The 14,952-nt window shown below is 44.7% G+C and overlaps 2 protein-coding genes across 8 annotated transcripts in view; both read left to right on the forward strand.

Annotated features, from left to right (window-relative positions):
- The window catches only part of KALRN (kalirin RhoGEF kinase), a 528,424-nt gene extending 521,929 nt beyond the window's left edge, over positions 1-6,495 (forward strand). For all 7 annotated transcript variants that reach the window (XM_055811375.1, XM_055811371.1, XM_055811370.1 and 4 more), the window contains one exon: positions 649-6,495. In XM_055811375.1, coding sequence (XP_055667350.1) covers positions 649-1,194 — 546 coding nt within the window. In that variant the 3' untranslated portion in view covers positions 1,195-6,495. The remainder of the gene's footprint in view (positions 1-648) is intronic.
- Positions 6,496-6,749: 254 nt separating this feature from the next.
- UMPS (uridine monophosphate synthetase) lies at positions 6,750-12,634 on the forward strand. The gene is made up of 6 exons (XM_055811377.1): positions 6,750-6,921; positions 7,200-7,353; positions 8,960-9,628; positions 10,322-10,497; positions 11,006-11,120; positions 11,922-12,634. Exons 1-6 carry the CDS (start codon positions 6,778-6,780, stop codon positions 12,101-12,103), a joined length of 1,440 nt encoding a protein of 479 aa, XP_055667352.1. The 5' UTR covers positions 6,750-6,777; the 3' UTR covers positions 12,104-12,634.
- The last annotated feature ends 2,318 nt before the right edge of the window (positions 12,635-14,952 follow it).

Here is a 14,952-nt window from a genome sequence, read left to right on the forward strand (position 1 = left end):
CAGCATTTCCCACTGAAAGAGATAGATCTTAAATACTGAAAGGGTTGGTAAAAAGAAGGAAAACCAACTGGGATGAAATATAATTGCACTCCGGCTTGGAAAGCATGACTGTGTGCTGGAGTCTATAAGGGAACTCTGGCAGCTCCATTCATGTCAACTGACAGCAATGGTAATGGTATGCACCAGGGTCCCTCCCAGGATCCACGCTGGTGGGAGTAAAGTTGAACATTTACTTCATGAAGAGCATTTCTGCTGCAGGTTATGCACATTTATATAACCAGTTGTCATGTGAACAAATGAAATCTAAATAAACTGATACATAAGTCTTATTAAAATTTAAAAATCTGTCAGTGCTTTTAATCTGGGATTAGTTTGGGAAAAAAAAAACTGTGAGTATTTGGGACAAAGTGCAAAATCCCAGTGTGTTGCCCTAGTGCAAAAGGGGATGCTGTCATTGCAACTTCAGCATTGATTTGAGTTTACAGCAGTGTAAGCAGCAGCTGAGCCGGTTCCTTGTCATTCACTCTCCTGATCTCGCACATCTGATTAAATGCGAGTTTTGATTGGCTATTAAACCTAAATGAAATCTACACATTTTATTTGCAAAAATACAGTATAATTAAGTTTTCTTTATTATCTTTTCAACAGCCAGAAAATCTGCTCATTGATTTAAGAATCCCGGTACCTCGTGTCAAGATCATTGATTTGGAAGATGCAGTTCAGATCACAGGTCATTACCACATCCACCACCTCCTTGGAAACCCAGAGTTCGCAGCTCCTGAAGTTATCCAAGGCCTTCCTGTCTCTCTGAGCACAGATATCTGGAGCATTGGGGTCCTCACCTATGTCATGTTAAGTGGTGTCTCTCCATTCCTGGATGAAAGCAAAGAGGAGACTTGTATCAATGTGTGCAGAGTAGATTTCAGCTTCCCGCCTGAGTACTTCTCCGATGTGAGTCATGCTGCCAGGGATTTCATCAACGTTATCCTCCAGGAAGACTTCAGGAGAAGGCCGACAGCAGCCACTTGTTTACAGCATCCGTGGCTGCAACCACACAACGGCAGCTATTCCAAGATCCCACTGGATACCTCCCGCTTGGCTTCCTTCATCGAGCGCCGCAGGCATCAGTACGACGTGCACCCAGTCCCCAGCATCAAGAGTTTCCTGATGAGCAGGCTGAACCCAGGGACGTAATGCCTCCATCGCTGGGGTCCCACACTGCTGGTCCTGAGGCAAGGTGCAGGGAGCAAGCAGGTGCAAAGCGGATCTGTCTGTACATAGTCCCGTATTTGGCGTTAGCATTTCACATGGCTTCCCTAACTGCAGGGTACAAACCATTGCGGAGGTGGCAGCACCTGCCCGCTTCCTTGGGACCAAAGCACAGGGGGTAATGGCAGCGGGTACCTGCTCCCTCCCCTTGGCAGGCTCCTCTCGGGACACGTGGTATTCTTGCATCCACTGCCAAAAAAAGGAACTGTGGGAAGCAAACGCCAACTGGAAATGAGAGCCAGAATTGCAGTTGCCTTAACCTTTGTGAGGCAGCCTTACAAGAAATCCTCTTGATCTTGCTGAATTGAATTCAAAATGTACGAGAGATTAGGAGTAGGATAGTGGGGGGGGGGGGGGGGGGGGGGGCGGAGTGAGACTAGGCTGACCTTAGCATGTACTGCAGAACCGGACTGAAGTCGGTTTTTGCTGAAATTGTTGCAAGTCTGCTCCAGGTTAACAGACAGATTTTTCATGCCCCGAATGCCCAGGTCTGCCATGATTGCAGTGGGGACTTTGTCTGCATAGGACATGCAAGATCAGGCTCTAGTCACTGCTGGATCAGCTTCCGTGGTGGCATGGCTTACATACACTCTTGTTGCATGGTAGTGCTCAGACCAAAATCCCCCATTAATCCTTGGGCTTTCTGCTGTGTCAAGTCAACATGCAGTACCTTTTGGAGCTACGATTAAGGCAATGAATTCATTGGAGCATACAGCTGGTTTTGACTAAGCACAATGGGACTATGATGGGTTTTTTAAAAGCATTTTATACACACTGTACAGAAATCTTTTGCAAAACCTGTGCATTGAGAAAAGGCTGTGTCCAATTTTTGCAGTATCTGTAAACTAGATGATGATGATGAAGACATTTTTTTCTATCACAGGTTTTCAGTATACATATATTGTATCATATATATAAATATATATATATATATAAAGGATCTTGTTCCATTTCTAGCTTCAGAATTGCTTGGCCCAAAGTCCATCTAAGCCTTTCAGAGTGTGGTAGGAATGGTGAGTTCATCCTTGTGCTTACAGCTTGAAAATTGTTTTCAGTGTTTAAAGTACGTCATTTGTTTCATTTCCAAACTTGTAAATACCTCTCAGCCCCCGTTAGCACCTCATCAACAAAGCATTCATGAGGATATTTTTATGTCCGAAGCCTAATTTGTAACAAAATAAAAAATATTCACAATTAAAACATTGCTCTCTTGCAAGCCAAGTTGCAACATCGTCATATTGATGTTACAGTGATGGAGCCAGCCTTAAGTATAACCAATGCAGGGAGTCTGCAGTGACAAAACCCCAGTTTGTAGGCTGGCCAAATTTTCTTCTCTAGCAGTGGGAGTGGGAGGGGAAACACCTCCCCAGCTAGGTCTTCTCTCTCCTGCTGCTGCACCATAAAACCCTGCAGCCTTGTAGGGTGGCGATCAAGGAGATATTTTTCCCACCACCACCCCCGGCATGCGAGGACTTTGTCTTGGTGCTGAGAGACATTGCTGTGCCTGTAATGGAAAATGTCAGTTGTTACCAAAGGTTTTCCTAAGGAAAAGGGCTTGATCTGACCATGGGTGCTCAGTATAGACTCTCTTGTAAGGGCAAGAGTCAAATTTAATTTACCATCCAAGTAACTGCACTGTGAGCCTGCCATGTACCTGCAGGAGCAAAAGCTGTCTCTGCCAGCAGGTAGTGGAGATACTCTGCAAGTACTGTTAAATTCTCAGGGCTCTGCTAGCCCCTTTTTTTGATCCACCTCCAAGCTCAGTTTCACAGCAGGTAGGAGACCTAACCTCTTTGTGCTTGCTCTATCAGTATGCTGGAGTGGTCAGTGTTTTGCTAGTGGAGAAGAAAGGAGGCACAGCAAAAAAACCAACGTTCAGCACTGTGTGCATCTAATACAAGGACAGACCTTGAGGCTGGGGAGCCACAGTCAGAAGTCTGAGCCCAGGTGCCTGAGCAGAGTCAGAAGTGGTGTACAAGGCTGTGTGGCTGATGGAGAGAGATTTGAGACAGAGGGAAGTGGTGGAAAGGCTTGAAAGAGGGGGTGTTCACAGAAAGCTGAACCTTCTGGATCCATGAGAACCTATCTCGGTTCCTCTGTAGTACAGCAGCTAATTTTCTAAGCAATCCAGCAGCACCTCTTAGACAAAGACTCTCATCCTGAGCAAGAGTGTGAAGTATGTGACTTCTTAGCAATGGAAACTTCTTCAGACAGCAGTCATCAAGGGGTGTCTTTAATTAGCACCAGCCTCAGGTACTCTCTCACTACAGGACTGTTTGTACTTCTTCCTATTTGTCAAAGCTGGCTCTTTGTGCTGGATTGTGCTGCCCTTAAAAAAATATTTATGGAAGTGTGGTTTATAAAACCCACAGCTTTTATTAGCCCTGTTAAACCGGGTACAGTTTAAGCCACAGCCTTTCTGCTTGGCATTAATACAAACAAATTCTCGTGTATCACATGAAATCTGGAGTTATTTAGCATTTTATTTTCCTACTTCCTACACTTGCATCTCAAACTGCAACAGCAGACACTTTGGATGCACAGGGGAGAAAAGCTCGATTGTTTAAGAGAGTAGTTAAGCCTCATTGCCATCAAATAACAGGGGGGTGGGAAACAAACAAAAGGCTGAAAGGGAATACGTGTTTAGGTATCGGTGCTCAGGTTCAAAAAAGAGATTCCTTATTAAGGGAGAGCTGGAGGTGCTGAACTCTGAAGATTTTGAGTATTATGGGATTGCTTTCCTTTATGGTTCTGTTTTTTCCATATTCATGTCAAAGAACTCCTCTTCTTCCTGGGCACTGCTCTTCATACAGCACATTCAGGAAAACTTGAACTCATTATTACTTCCAGATACATTTGTGATGATCAACCATTCTTGCATTTTATCGCAAAGATTTCTTTTGCCTGAATGCTATCAAGTTGACAGAAAATGTTGCTGCATGATAAATACAGAGGAAGTATTCTGACCTTGCTCTCTCCAGGTCTTTTGCAGCCCACCTGTGGCCCCTCTGCAGTTCCAACAGATCCTGTAACTCTGTTGTAAATTGTAACTTTGCTGTAAAGAGATTACAGAAGCTCAGTAAGTAGGCCTGGAGTGAGCCCACTGGGTGGGAAGCTCCACAGCCAACCCCCTTTGCAGCATTCTTTAACTACTGGATCTTTTTGTGTATGAAATATTGCCTGTAACAAACATGTGGTAACGCAGTTTCTCATAGAGTTCTGTTAGGCCTTTACAAAGCTCCCCAGAGAGCAGCTGACTCTGAGAGGAAGATTTCCACCTGCAGCTTTACCACTCAGGGTTTTCCCAAGGTGGCTGAGTGAAGGTGTAGTGGCAGCTGCACCCTCTGGCTTCTGCAGCAGCTTCGTACCAACTAGCATGACCAACAGTAACGCCAGCCACAGAGCACCGCCAGCTCAGCGCAGACTGGCACTGTGCACACAGCCACCACCTTCAGGCATCTTGACCGTGCTCTTACCCTGCACTGACATCAAAGTACATGTGCTCACCGTGTCCGCCAGTGCTGGGCTGGGACTGGCCTGCAGGAAGGCAGCAGCAAAGGTGCCAGTGAAACAGAGCCCAGAGGGCACGGTGACATGTGGCATTCATTATTTAATATGGCTACATTGAAAGAACACACGTGGCAACGAGAACTCACCTCTCTCCCTCTGCTCCACTTCAAGGAGCCGGGCCAGGCAGTTTCACTCCTAGCCATCAAATAGGAAATCTGATTGCCCGTGTAATAGTGTCAGCTCCCATCGGCTGTCCAAAGCACTTGCTGCCCTGTGGGAGATCCCCACCACTCCACACAGCTGCCAACCCCCTACGCATGCTACTACAGGGATGACACACAGCCAGGCCAGGGTTTTAGACTGTAGTATTTCAAAGCAATCCAGGATTTAGAATGTATAAATTTTCTCTGTTCCTACTTGTACCAACAAGCCTTGTTTAGTTTTACTGCCCTTTTAAATGACTATTTTTTTCCCAGTAACATTTATATTTAAAAGCATTTTACTTTTAAATAAAGTTAATGCTGAGACAAAATCTGTGCCCTTGACCGACATTTACAAGTTCTGAGGCTTCAGTGGAGTTCATCAGCATTTCTGAGCATGCTATTAGGCCCGTGTTACAAATACTGTGAAAAAAGGTTAAGCAGAACCACACATTATGACCTGACAATATACAACTGTATTTTAATACCCTTGCCCTGACAGGACTGCATCAAGTCACTGGATAATGTAAATTTCAGAGGCAGATGTAAAGGCTAGTCTGTATATACAGAGGTCTAACAGATAATTAACACGCACAGGGGCCAACCACCTGATTTTATTTCTGTTCCTTTCACTGCAGAGGTAAATTCTCCTCTAACACAGGGCTTGGATTTATTTTCCAGCTCATTCTTTCATGTCCCATCAGAAAATGGTGCTCTCCCAAGGAAACAAAATAAAATCCCATTGTACTAGGCTGACTGCACACTGCCATCAAGTGATGAATTCTCGTTCTGGGATCTGTGTAGTGGTGAATGTTACCATAGCGTCAGGATGCTGAATATTCGCTGTAACTGTAGTCTTTATTATGAAGCTAGTGAAAAAAACAACATCTTCTCTACTCAAGCCATATTTCACCTTCATGTCCAACTTCTGATGCTGGTGCTTTTACTTCTCTTTCTACCAAACTGTTCAGCGTTGCTCTGCCACTGAGATCAATTTGCTGATAACTTTTGGAAGGCAAATGCAACAGAAGGTGCAAAAAACCCCCCCTTACATCTCAGATAAGAGCATTACTGAGATAAGAGCAAACAGCTGGAATATGTAGATGCTTTTCAATCTTTGCAACGATTGACTGAAGGAGGAAAAAAGAAACAGTATTGCTAACAGCTCAGCATTTTCAAGGTGCAAAGTAATTCCACAGCCTTAATTATTTCAGTGTATTGCTGTTCTGCCTTAAATGTATCTTCAGTTTTAATGCGGATTTCATTTTGTATGCACACAATGTTGTTTTGTAAAGGTAAGTTTGTAAATATTTCCTTTGTAAGTCTAACCACTCATGTGTACTGTTGTGAGGTGATTACTTGCTGTCCCATGTTGTTATTCCTGTACTGCGGTATATATGATCACCTACGGATGTAGCTTCGAACTGTACATCTTCTGTCCCCGCATTCCCATAAATAGAGTATACTAATGATTTAGTTTCTGGGCTTTTTTGATTAAACACCGTTGTTGAGAGAAGACCGGGTCAGTCTGATTTCCCACGTCCGGCAGTCCGAGCCCCCGCGGGCTGGCAGCCGGCAGGTGGCCTCGCTGAGGGCGCGTTTCGAGGCCCTGCGGCTCGCCAGCTCCCGGGTCGCCCCGAGCCCCCGCCGCAGCCCCGGGGGGACGGGACCCGGCCGGCGGGCAGCGGGGCCGCGACCCGGGCTGGGCCTCACGCCGCGGGGGCGGGAAGGGGGCGCCGCGCGCCCGGGCTCCTCCCGCCCCGCCGCGCCGCGTCATCTCCCGGCGCCGGTCGGTGCGATGGCGGCGGCGGGGTGTGCGGCGGCGGCGCTGCGTGAGGCGGGCGCTCTGCGCTTCGGCGAGTTCGTGCTGAAGAGCGGCCGGGCCTCCCCCGTGTATATTGACCTGCGCGGCCTCGTCTCCCACCCGCTCCTCCTCCGCCAGGTGCGGGTGCCCGGCGGGCCGCGCCCGGGGCGAGCGGCGGCTGCTGTGGGCGGGCTCCGCACGGCGCTGGGGCGGTCCGGGGCCGCTGGGCCTCTTGCGGGGCAGGGGGCCTCCCACAGCGGAACGGGGAGGGGGCGGGGGAGCGTTGCCGCCGCGGGGTGGGCTGTCAGGCCCGGGAGGGAGGCGCCCAGGCCTTTGCGCGGCCTGCCCCGGTCATGGCACCGGTTCGGTCACCTCCCGCGGTCTGGCGGTTGGCAATGTTCGGTTTCCCGTCCCAGGTTGCAGATCTTCTCTTCCGAGCAGCCCAAGGTGCCGGCCTGCGGTATGACTGCGTGTGCGGCGTGCCCTACACGGCGCTGCCCCTGGCCACCATCATCTGCGCAGAAAATCAGATTCCGATGCTCATACGGAGGAAGGAGGCAAAAGACTACGGTAAAACACTTAAATCGAGGATTTGTGTCTACTTCTTGTCTTGTCTGGGAAATGACCTTGCATGTTTGTGGTTCTTCTGTTATGTGCAGCATCTCTGTTCCAGTTTAAGGCTACCACTCCAATTCAAAATGCAGCTTTTTTCCCCCTGGAACATACCCCCCACAGCATCCCAGTCTGAGCAGGCTCTCCCAGCTGGTTGCTGATCAGGCTGCAGCTTGAGTCTAGCTATAGTAGGTTTGGAGACTCTGGAGGTGGGAGCTGGGCAGATGCTTGTTTGTGGGTCTTTTTTGTTTGTTTCTTCAGCAGTGGGTTTTTTGTTTGGTTGGTTTTTTTTCCCTTGGCACCATAACCATGGTTCTGCACCGCTGCCCTCTTCCAAAAAACCAAGATTTATAACTCAGTCTTTCTTGATATGCTGAGCCCGGTGCCACGTTTCACCCCTAAACAGAAATTTTTGCATATTGACTCCAAGAGGAACCTTTCCAGTCTTCTCCGTTTACCTCTCAAACCCCTTTATCTGTCATAACCTGTAGTCCTGTAATCAGTGGGCAGGGTGGACCAGGTGAGAAGCAATCGGTTCTCTATGCAATGAACCATTTATTTGATTTTGATAAAAGAAGGGGGAGAGAAGACTGATGTGTTAACCTACCATAGCAGCTGGATTTCTGCATGTGATAAGAGCTGTACTTTTCCAACAGTAATTGTAAAGCATGCTTGTCAAAGTACGCGTTACTCTTATGTCAGTGTGCCAGGCATGAAAACGTTTGCTGTTCTTTCTTATGAAAGACAAGTCAATTGTGACAGCAATTAACTGCCTGGCACAAGGTTTTTGGTGTTACATGGATTGCAAAGCTGTAAGTGTGCTTGTTCCCTAGGCTGTTTTGGTCTAAGCACCACACTTGCTGCATAATGTTCTCCTGCTGCTTGCTGCTTCCTGGGAAAGCTAGGCATCCTTTGTTGTTGCCCCCTGGGAGGCCTTTCATGGATGTGTGCCTGTTGATTAGGGCAAAGGCATTTGGGGCTTTACTCCTTGTAATTGTTCTAACAGGCATGTTAAGCACAGAGTACTGCCTGCAGAAAATAGGAAATGAGCTGAAGAGTACCCATAACTTGCCTGTTTTAAAGACATTTTAAATAACTGGAAAAAATAGTTTTGTAATTCCGATCATTCCATTTACACCAGTAATAAACTTCTGTAGTCACCCGAAGATTCAAATTTGTGCAGTGAACAGTATGTCAGTTTCGTTAATGGTGCATAACTTCTGGAAAGGTAAAGAAGTATTTTATGAACTTGGAGAAGTAACAGTCTTTATGAATTGAATTACAAGTCAGTGACTGAGCTGTGGTAAGAGCTGTGATAACTGCTGTCAGTTACTAACTAAACAAATTACTTCTCCATACTGGCAGTGAATGTGAAATTCCTGTTCTCCTGAAGTCGGATTCCATTGGACTTCAGGATGTGCTGCAGCATATGCTTGTATGTGGAACAAATATGATCTTTATTAGCATGGCATGTTCTTGTAGCAAGTTAAGTTTTGATTCTTCAAGATTTTGGGGTCTTTTCAACTTTCTTCATTTAGTGGAGTGTTTGCTTTTTATTTTTAAGGTACTAAGCGGATTGTAGAAGGCACCATTAATCCAGGAGAAACGTGCTTGATCATTGAAGATGTGGTAACAAGTGGATCTAGCGTACTGGAAACTGCAGAAGTTCTTCAGAAAGAAGGGTTAAAAGTCACAGATGCTGTAGTGCTGTTGGATAGGGAGCAGGGTGGGAAGGCCAGGTTAGAGGAACATGGAATTCGCCTGCATTCTGTTTGCACATTGTCCGGGGTGTTGGAGATTCTCCAGGAGCAGGGAGAGGTGGCTGTTGAGATGGTTGAAAAGGTGAAGAAATTCATTCAGGGAAGCATGTTTGAGCCAGTGGCTCAGAATGGTCCCACGCCCGTGAAAAGACTATGTAAAGAGCTGAGCTTCGGTGCTCGTGCCGAGCTGCCAGGGGTACATCCTGTTGCAGCCAGGCTTCTTGCACTCATGGAAAAGAAGCAAACAAACCTGTGCCTCTCTGCTGATGTTACCAGCTCCAAAGAGCTGCTGCAGTTAGCTGCCATCCTGGGCCCCAGCATTTGTATCCTGAAGACTCACGTAGACATCCTGAACGATTTCACCCAAGAGGTAGTAAAGGAGTTGCGAACACTCGCAGATCAACATGAATTCTTGATTTTTGAAGACAGGAAATTTGCAGACATTGGAAACACGGTAAAACATCAATATGAAGGTGATTATCATCAACCTCTATTTACTATAACTTTGCTGCTGGTGTGTGTAACTGCAGCATTGGCACAAGTTGCCAGGAGAGGTTGTGAGATCTCCAGCCATGGAGAAGATTCAAAGGGACAAGGCCCTGAGCAACCTGATCTAGCTCTGAAGTTAATCCTGCTGAGAGGGCATGACCTCCAGAGGTCCTTTCCAACCTAAACCTTTTTATGAATCTGTGGTGGTGCTCAGTAAGTACTTCTGAGTAGTTGTTTGCCATGAGAAAATGTAGCATGGCTTCTTAAGGCAGCCTGCTATTGCATGCTTGTGTGCTTGTTATGGCTTTCATTCAATATTGCTTCTGCAACTGTAGGACTGTTTTTTTTTCTGATTCATACTTCCCATAAGATGTGCATACTGTATTGAAAGGTAGCACCTATGACAGCGGATTTCTTCATAAATGTCTCGGTGAGTATTAAAGGTGACATACTAAGAAGTGTTTGTGAAAAGTAAAACTGAAAGATTACACCTTTTGTGGTTAGGCAGCTGTCAGAACTGTCTGATGAGACTGAACTTGTAGCTATCAAGCTTCAGTAGTAAAACTGTCTTTGAAAATGTGAATGATTTAATGTGCAGCTTGTTTTGTTTAACTCGTGTTTCCTGTTTTAATACATTTCTAGTGATGCTTTGCCTGTCTTCCTATCCATGTTCTCAGGTGGTGTGTTCAGAATCGCATCCTGGTCAGACATTATCAATGCCCATGTGGTTCCAGGCTCTGGAGTTGTGAAAGGTCTGAAGGAAGTAGGTCTTCCCCTCCAGCGTGGCTGTCTTCTGATTGCTGAGATGAGTTCCCAAGGGTCACTTGCAACTGGTGAATACACAAAAGCTGCAGTAAGTGCGCGATTTTGTTTCAGGTTAAAAGCTTGTAAAATGTTGTGACAGGGAGGTTTTCTGTGTTTCTAATATATGCGCTTCCGAAAGTGGCTTCACCTTAACTATTAGTGGTTTTCTTTGGAGACTCAAGAATCAAGCGTGATGTTTAAAGGTTGCAGCCTTTAAGGCTAGTCATGTGAGATGGAGTTCATGCTGTGAATTCTAGTAAACATGCCAACTTTGCTGTTAAAGCCCCCCTTTTTTTTCCCTTAAGCAAAAAAGTTCCGATTAGTTTAAATTCAGTCATTATATTATTTACAACATAGAAAGAAACATAACATTCCCATTCCTGGATCGGTGAGGGGTGAGTGAGCTCTGGGTGACTTTATATTGCTAAAGCAAGAACAGGCATTTCATACCCCTGCCTTGCACAGCTCAATGTGTCAAAGGGTGGATGGGGAAACAGATTGCTAGTCAAACTTAGTTTCAGGTATATCACTTGTAACTGTTTACCGATCTTCTTCAGGTACAGATGGCTGAAGACAACTCCGATTTTGTTTTTGGATTCATATCTGGATCTAGAGTTAGTAATAAACCAGAATTTCTTCACTTGACTCCAGGGGTGCAGCTGCAAACTGGAGGTAACTTTTTCTGAAATAATTCTAGCCTGTTTTTAAATACAGTAAGTGATCTAGCCTTCAGTGAAAAAGTGACTTTTGAAGAGGTTTTCGTTGCTGATTTGCTGGTGGGAGGAGTCTCTGTTTGCCTTTATGGACTGCCTTCTGTATTTCTGGGTACGCTGATCCCTTTCCTGGGAGCGCTGAAAGGCAACCAGCAGGCTACGCAGCTTTGTGTGTGTGCTGAGGTCTGTGCATACCAAAGCACAGTCCTTAAAACATATGAGATGTCACATGGGTGGGTTAGATGTACAGCTACTCGGTTAGGAGTAGAAAAAAAGGTTTTTAACAAATACAGAAATCTAACTGTAACACTGTTGATACTGATATAGATGCTGCATCGGTGAACTGGAAATACTATACTGACTAAACAGGTTGTTACTGAAACAAGTAGGGGAGTTGTATTTCTCTGCAATACTTAACTCTTATGAAACCTGAAGTTTTTATGTGAATGTTCGGGGGTTTTATCTGTTGTAAGAAGGCTAAGGCTTATTTCAGTGATCAAGATTGATGCTTCTTTATGTAACTCTTCCATCTATTGTGACTGGTAAATCATGAAAAAAGAAGGTCGCGCTCTGTCAAATTTTATTTTGTGTAATGGGGGATTCACTAATTGGAGACAAGAGTTCCTGTTTTTTTGTGAATTGTTAGGATGAGAGCTGGAAGAGCACACCTGGTTTTTGTTCCAGCACCTCTTTTTTAAGCTTTATAGTAGATAAGTTTTGTACGAACTAAAAAGAAAAAAAAACGGTGTCTCTATTTCAGGTGATAACCTTGGCCAGAAGTACCTAAGCCCCAAGGAAGTTATTAGTGAAAAAGGTTCAGATATCGTTATTGTGGGACGTGGCATCTTGTCGGCTTCAGACCGTCTTCAAGAAGCAGAGAAGTACAGGAAAGCAGCTTGGGAGAGCTACATGAGCAGACTGGGTATTCGTGCAGAAGATTGAAAGCAGACTGCTTTCCTACTCCATAAACAAAGCTGGTGGACCTGCAGTCATCGTGAGGCTTCCAGTTAAAGACATGGACAATTCAGCCAACAGAAAACTGCCCTTTTGGGGAAGGACCTGTTCCTAACTGAATTATTTTTAATCACACACACACAGTTCAACTTGTAAATGCTGTGGTTACTTTTTCAGTATTTTTTCAGTATTTGAATGTATGAAATAAAAAATTCATGCCCATGCCCAGTTTCTAGCTTTGCTTTTCTCTGCTGAAAAATATTGCATGAAATACTCCAAGGGTATTTGGTTGGCTGTTGTTGCTTTCATTTCTTTTCCGCACCCTTATTCCCTCTGGCTGTGGAAACAGTATTTTACTGTTAAAAAACCCCCACCTGCAGACCTGACCTGCTGCCCTGCTCTCAGAGTATTACTCCACTCTGCTGTTTCCAAGGAACAAGTATGGGTCTTAATCCCACACTGTGAAATTGAATAACGTGTTGTTTAGTAAATATTTTTTTTGCTATTGTTTTCCTTTCATTGGATCTGTAAGTCTTTCTTCTGTGGCAGTGTGAAATACTTTTTTCAGACCCCCAGTATTATAAAAAGGTATTCTAGTCTGTTTGTGACTGCAGGAATTACTCATGTTACTGTTTACAGGAGCTACAAAGAATTTTTTTCAGAGCAGCTAGTTGTTGTGTGCTTTATTACAGTGGAGCTGTTGATTCCTCAAATGAAAAGTACTTTATTGACTTTTTGTGACAATAGCTAGAGAACTTGTCCTTATTCATCATGAAGAGTGGAAAGTAACTCCTGGAATTATCTTATATGAGTGGTTTTGATTAGAAAGGATGGAATAACCTTAAATATATCTAGTGTTATGTGTGGTGGAAATCTGCTTGAGTTTTTGCTGCTGTCAAGGCAAAGACAAATGGTGATGCAGTCCTAGACTGTTGCTGTTCCTGTATTGATGCAAAGCACACAGAGAAAGCCATGTCCCTTTGTTAATGTGCTTTTCTGCAGACTAGGAACAAATATATCTAGTGAGAAGACTCTTTTGGCATTGGTACTGGACTCTTCACTAAGCCTTTCAAAATAGGAGCTTGGACTTATGCTAAAGTTCAAAGGAGGGGTTTTGTTGATTGTTTGTTGGATTAATCTGTGCAGTGTCTATGACCAAGGGACACGGGCTTGGATCTGAGGGCTTTGCCTTATGCTTCTTGTGTTTGTGACATTGTGCTGTGTTGGCAGTCAGACTTCATAAATATACAACTAAAAGACTTCCCTTACTGTCTGGGTGCGTTGCGGACTGATGAATTCTCATGCTTTTTCACTTCACGTGCCCTGGAAGTGTGCTTCTACTCCCCTTGGTGATGGGGCTGCTTGTGAGGCTTAGGAGTTGGTTACTGTGGAGAGAATATTAGAACTTTCTCAGTGTATGTGCTTTGTTATCCTTGGGGTACTGTTTGCTTCAATCGTTGTCTTCTGTATCATGATTGACATCTGGAGAACTCCACGCAGGTAAAGTGGAGGCTCTCTTGGCTACCTTTCACAGCAGGAACTTGAGTGTGTTGTATCTTGTGTAGCCACCCTGCAACAGTCTGTGAGTCATGGTATCTCATATCAGCTTCTAAGAAGTTCTGGTCCTTGGGATTTGTTTACTGTCTCATGTTAATTCTCTCATGGCCTTGAGGCCTGTAGCAGAAACAAGACTTTCCCGTGTAAACCGTGTTGCAGAAAACTACTTTTTCCACCAGAGGGAGCTGAGACACTTATTTTCTCAGGAGAGTCAACGCCTTAGCTCTTTTACAACTAATAGTTTCCAATGATAATACCAACTCTAGGATGAAAATCTGTCTGGTTGTCAACAAATTGCACCCTTGCTGCTGCCCTCATTTAAAACAGTGGAGTTTACCAGAAAGCTGCCTCAGGCCGGAGTTGAGCACTGCGTGTTGTAGGCTTACTGTTAACGGCACAGGCAGAATGTGGTGAGTTCAGTATTTTCCACTATGTGTGCTGAATTGTGTTAAGTGTGTGGCTGACATCTATGCAGCTAAATCCCTGAGCAGGCTTTTTGGAGAGCTAGTTTATCAGCCCTCTAGCTGAAAAAATAACAACCATATTTGGAGAGATGGATGTGATCTAATATCCAGTTGCTTTTAGAGGATTATGTGCAACTCATTTTCTTGACAAAACAAGCTCTGAGGAACATCGGTTGGAAAACTTCATTTCAGTGTCCCTCATTGTACACTCAGTAAATCACCCAGAAAGAGCTGTATTCCGGTGCTTCATTTGACAGTACGGTTGCAAACATTTCAATTAGTAACACAAAACCACGTTACCTCCTATATGCATTCTTCTGGCAGAATGATTATAGTAAACAAGTGTGTGCACTTTCTTTGAGGCACCTGAAAGTGATTAAAAATCTATTTCAAATTAAGAACAAATGTTAATTTCCTTGCTTGCCCCCGCTGTTCACATTCATTGCATAGTTCCTGCTGTTGGTCCCAACTGTTTCTAACATGGGAACTAGGTCATGATTTACAAAACTCATTTGCATCATAATATATCTGAATCTGGAAGTCTCGCAGTTCATTCTCTGATCTGATCGAGTCTGGGGCAGAGGCATAAGCTTATATTTAAATTACTGGGTTGTCATATGATTTATAGAATCTGGCAAGTAGGCATTTATATAAAATTGTGATTCTTAATCTGCTCTGGAGTATGGATGATAACAGAATGAAAGGATATAGCACTTTTCGTAGTGAAATAAGACTGTGGTCAAGTGTTGTCCGTGCTTGCAGCAGAAAAGGCTGACTTGCTGTTTCTGAGCAGCATAGCAGGGACTGTGTGAGAGA

Source organism: Falco peregrinus, chromosome 8, assembly GCF_023634155.1.
Source record: "Falco peregrinus isolate bFalPer1 chromosome 8, bFalPer1.pri, whole genome shotgun sequence".
NCBI lineage: Eukaryota > Metazoa > Chordata > Aves > Falconiformes > Falconidae > Falco > Falco peregrinus.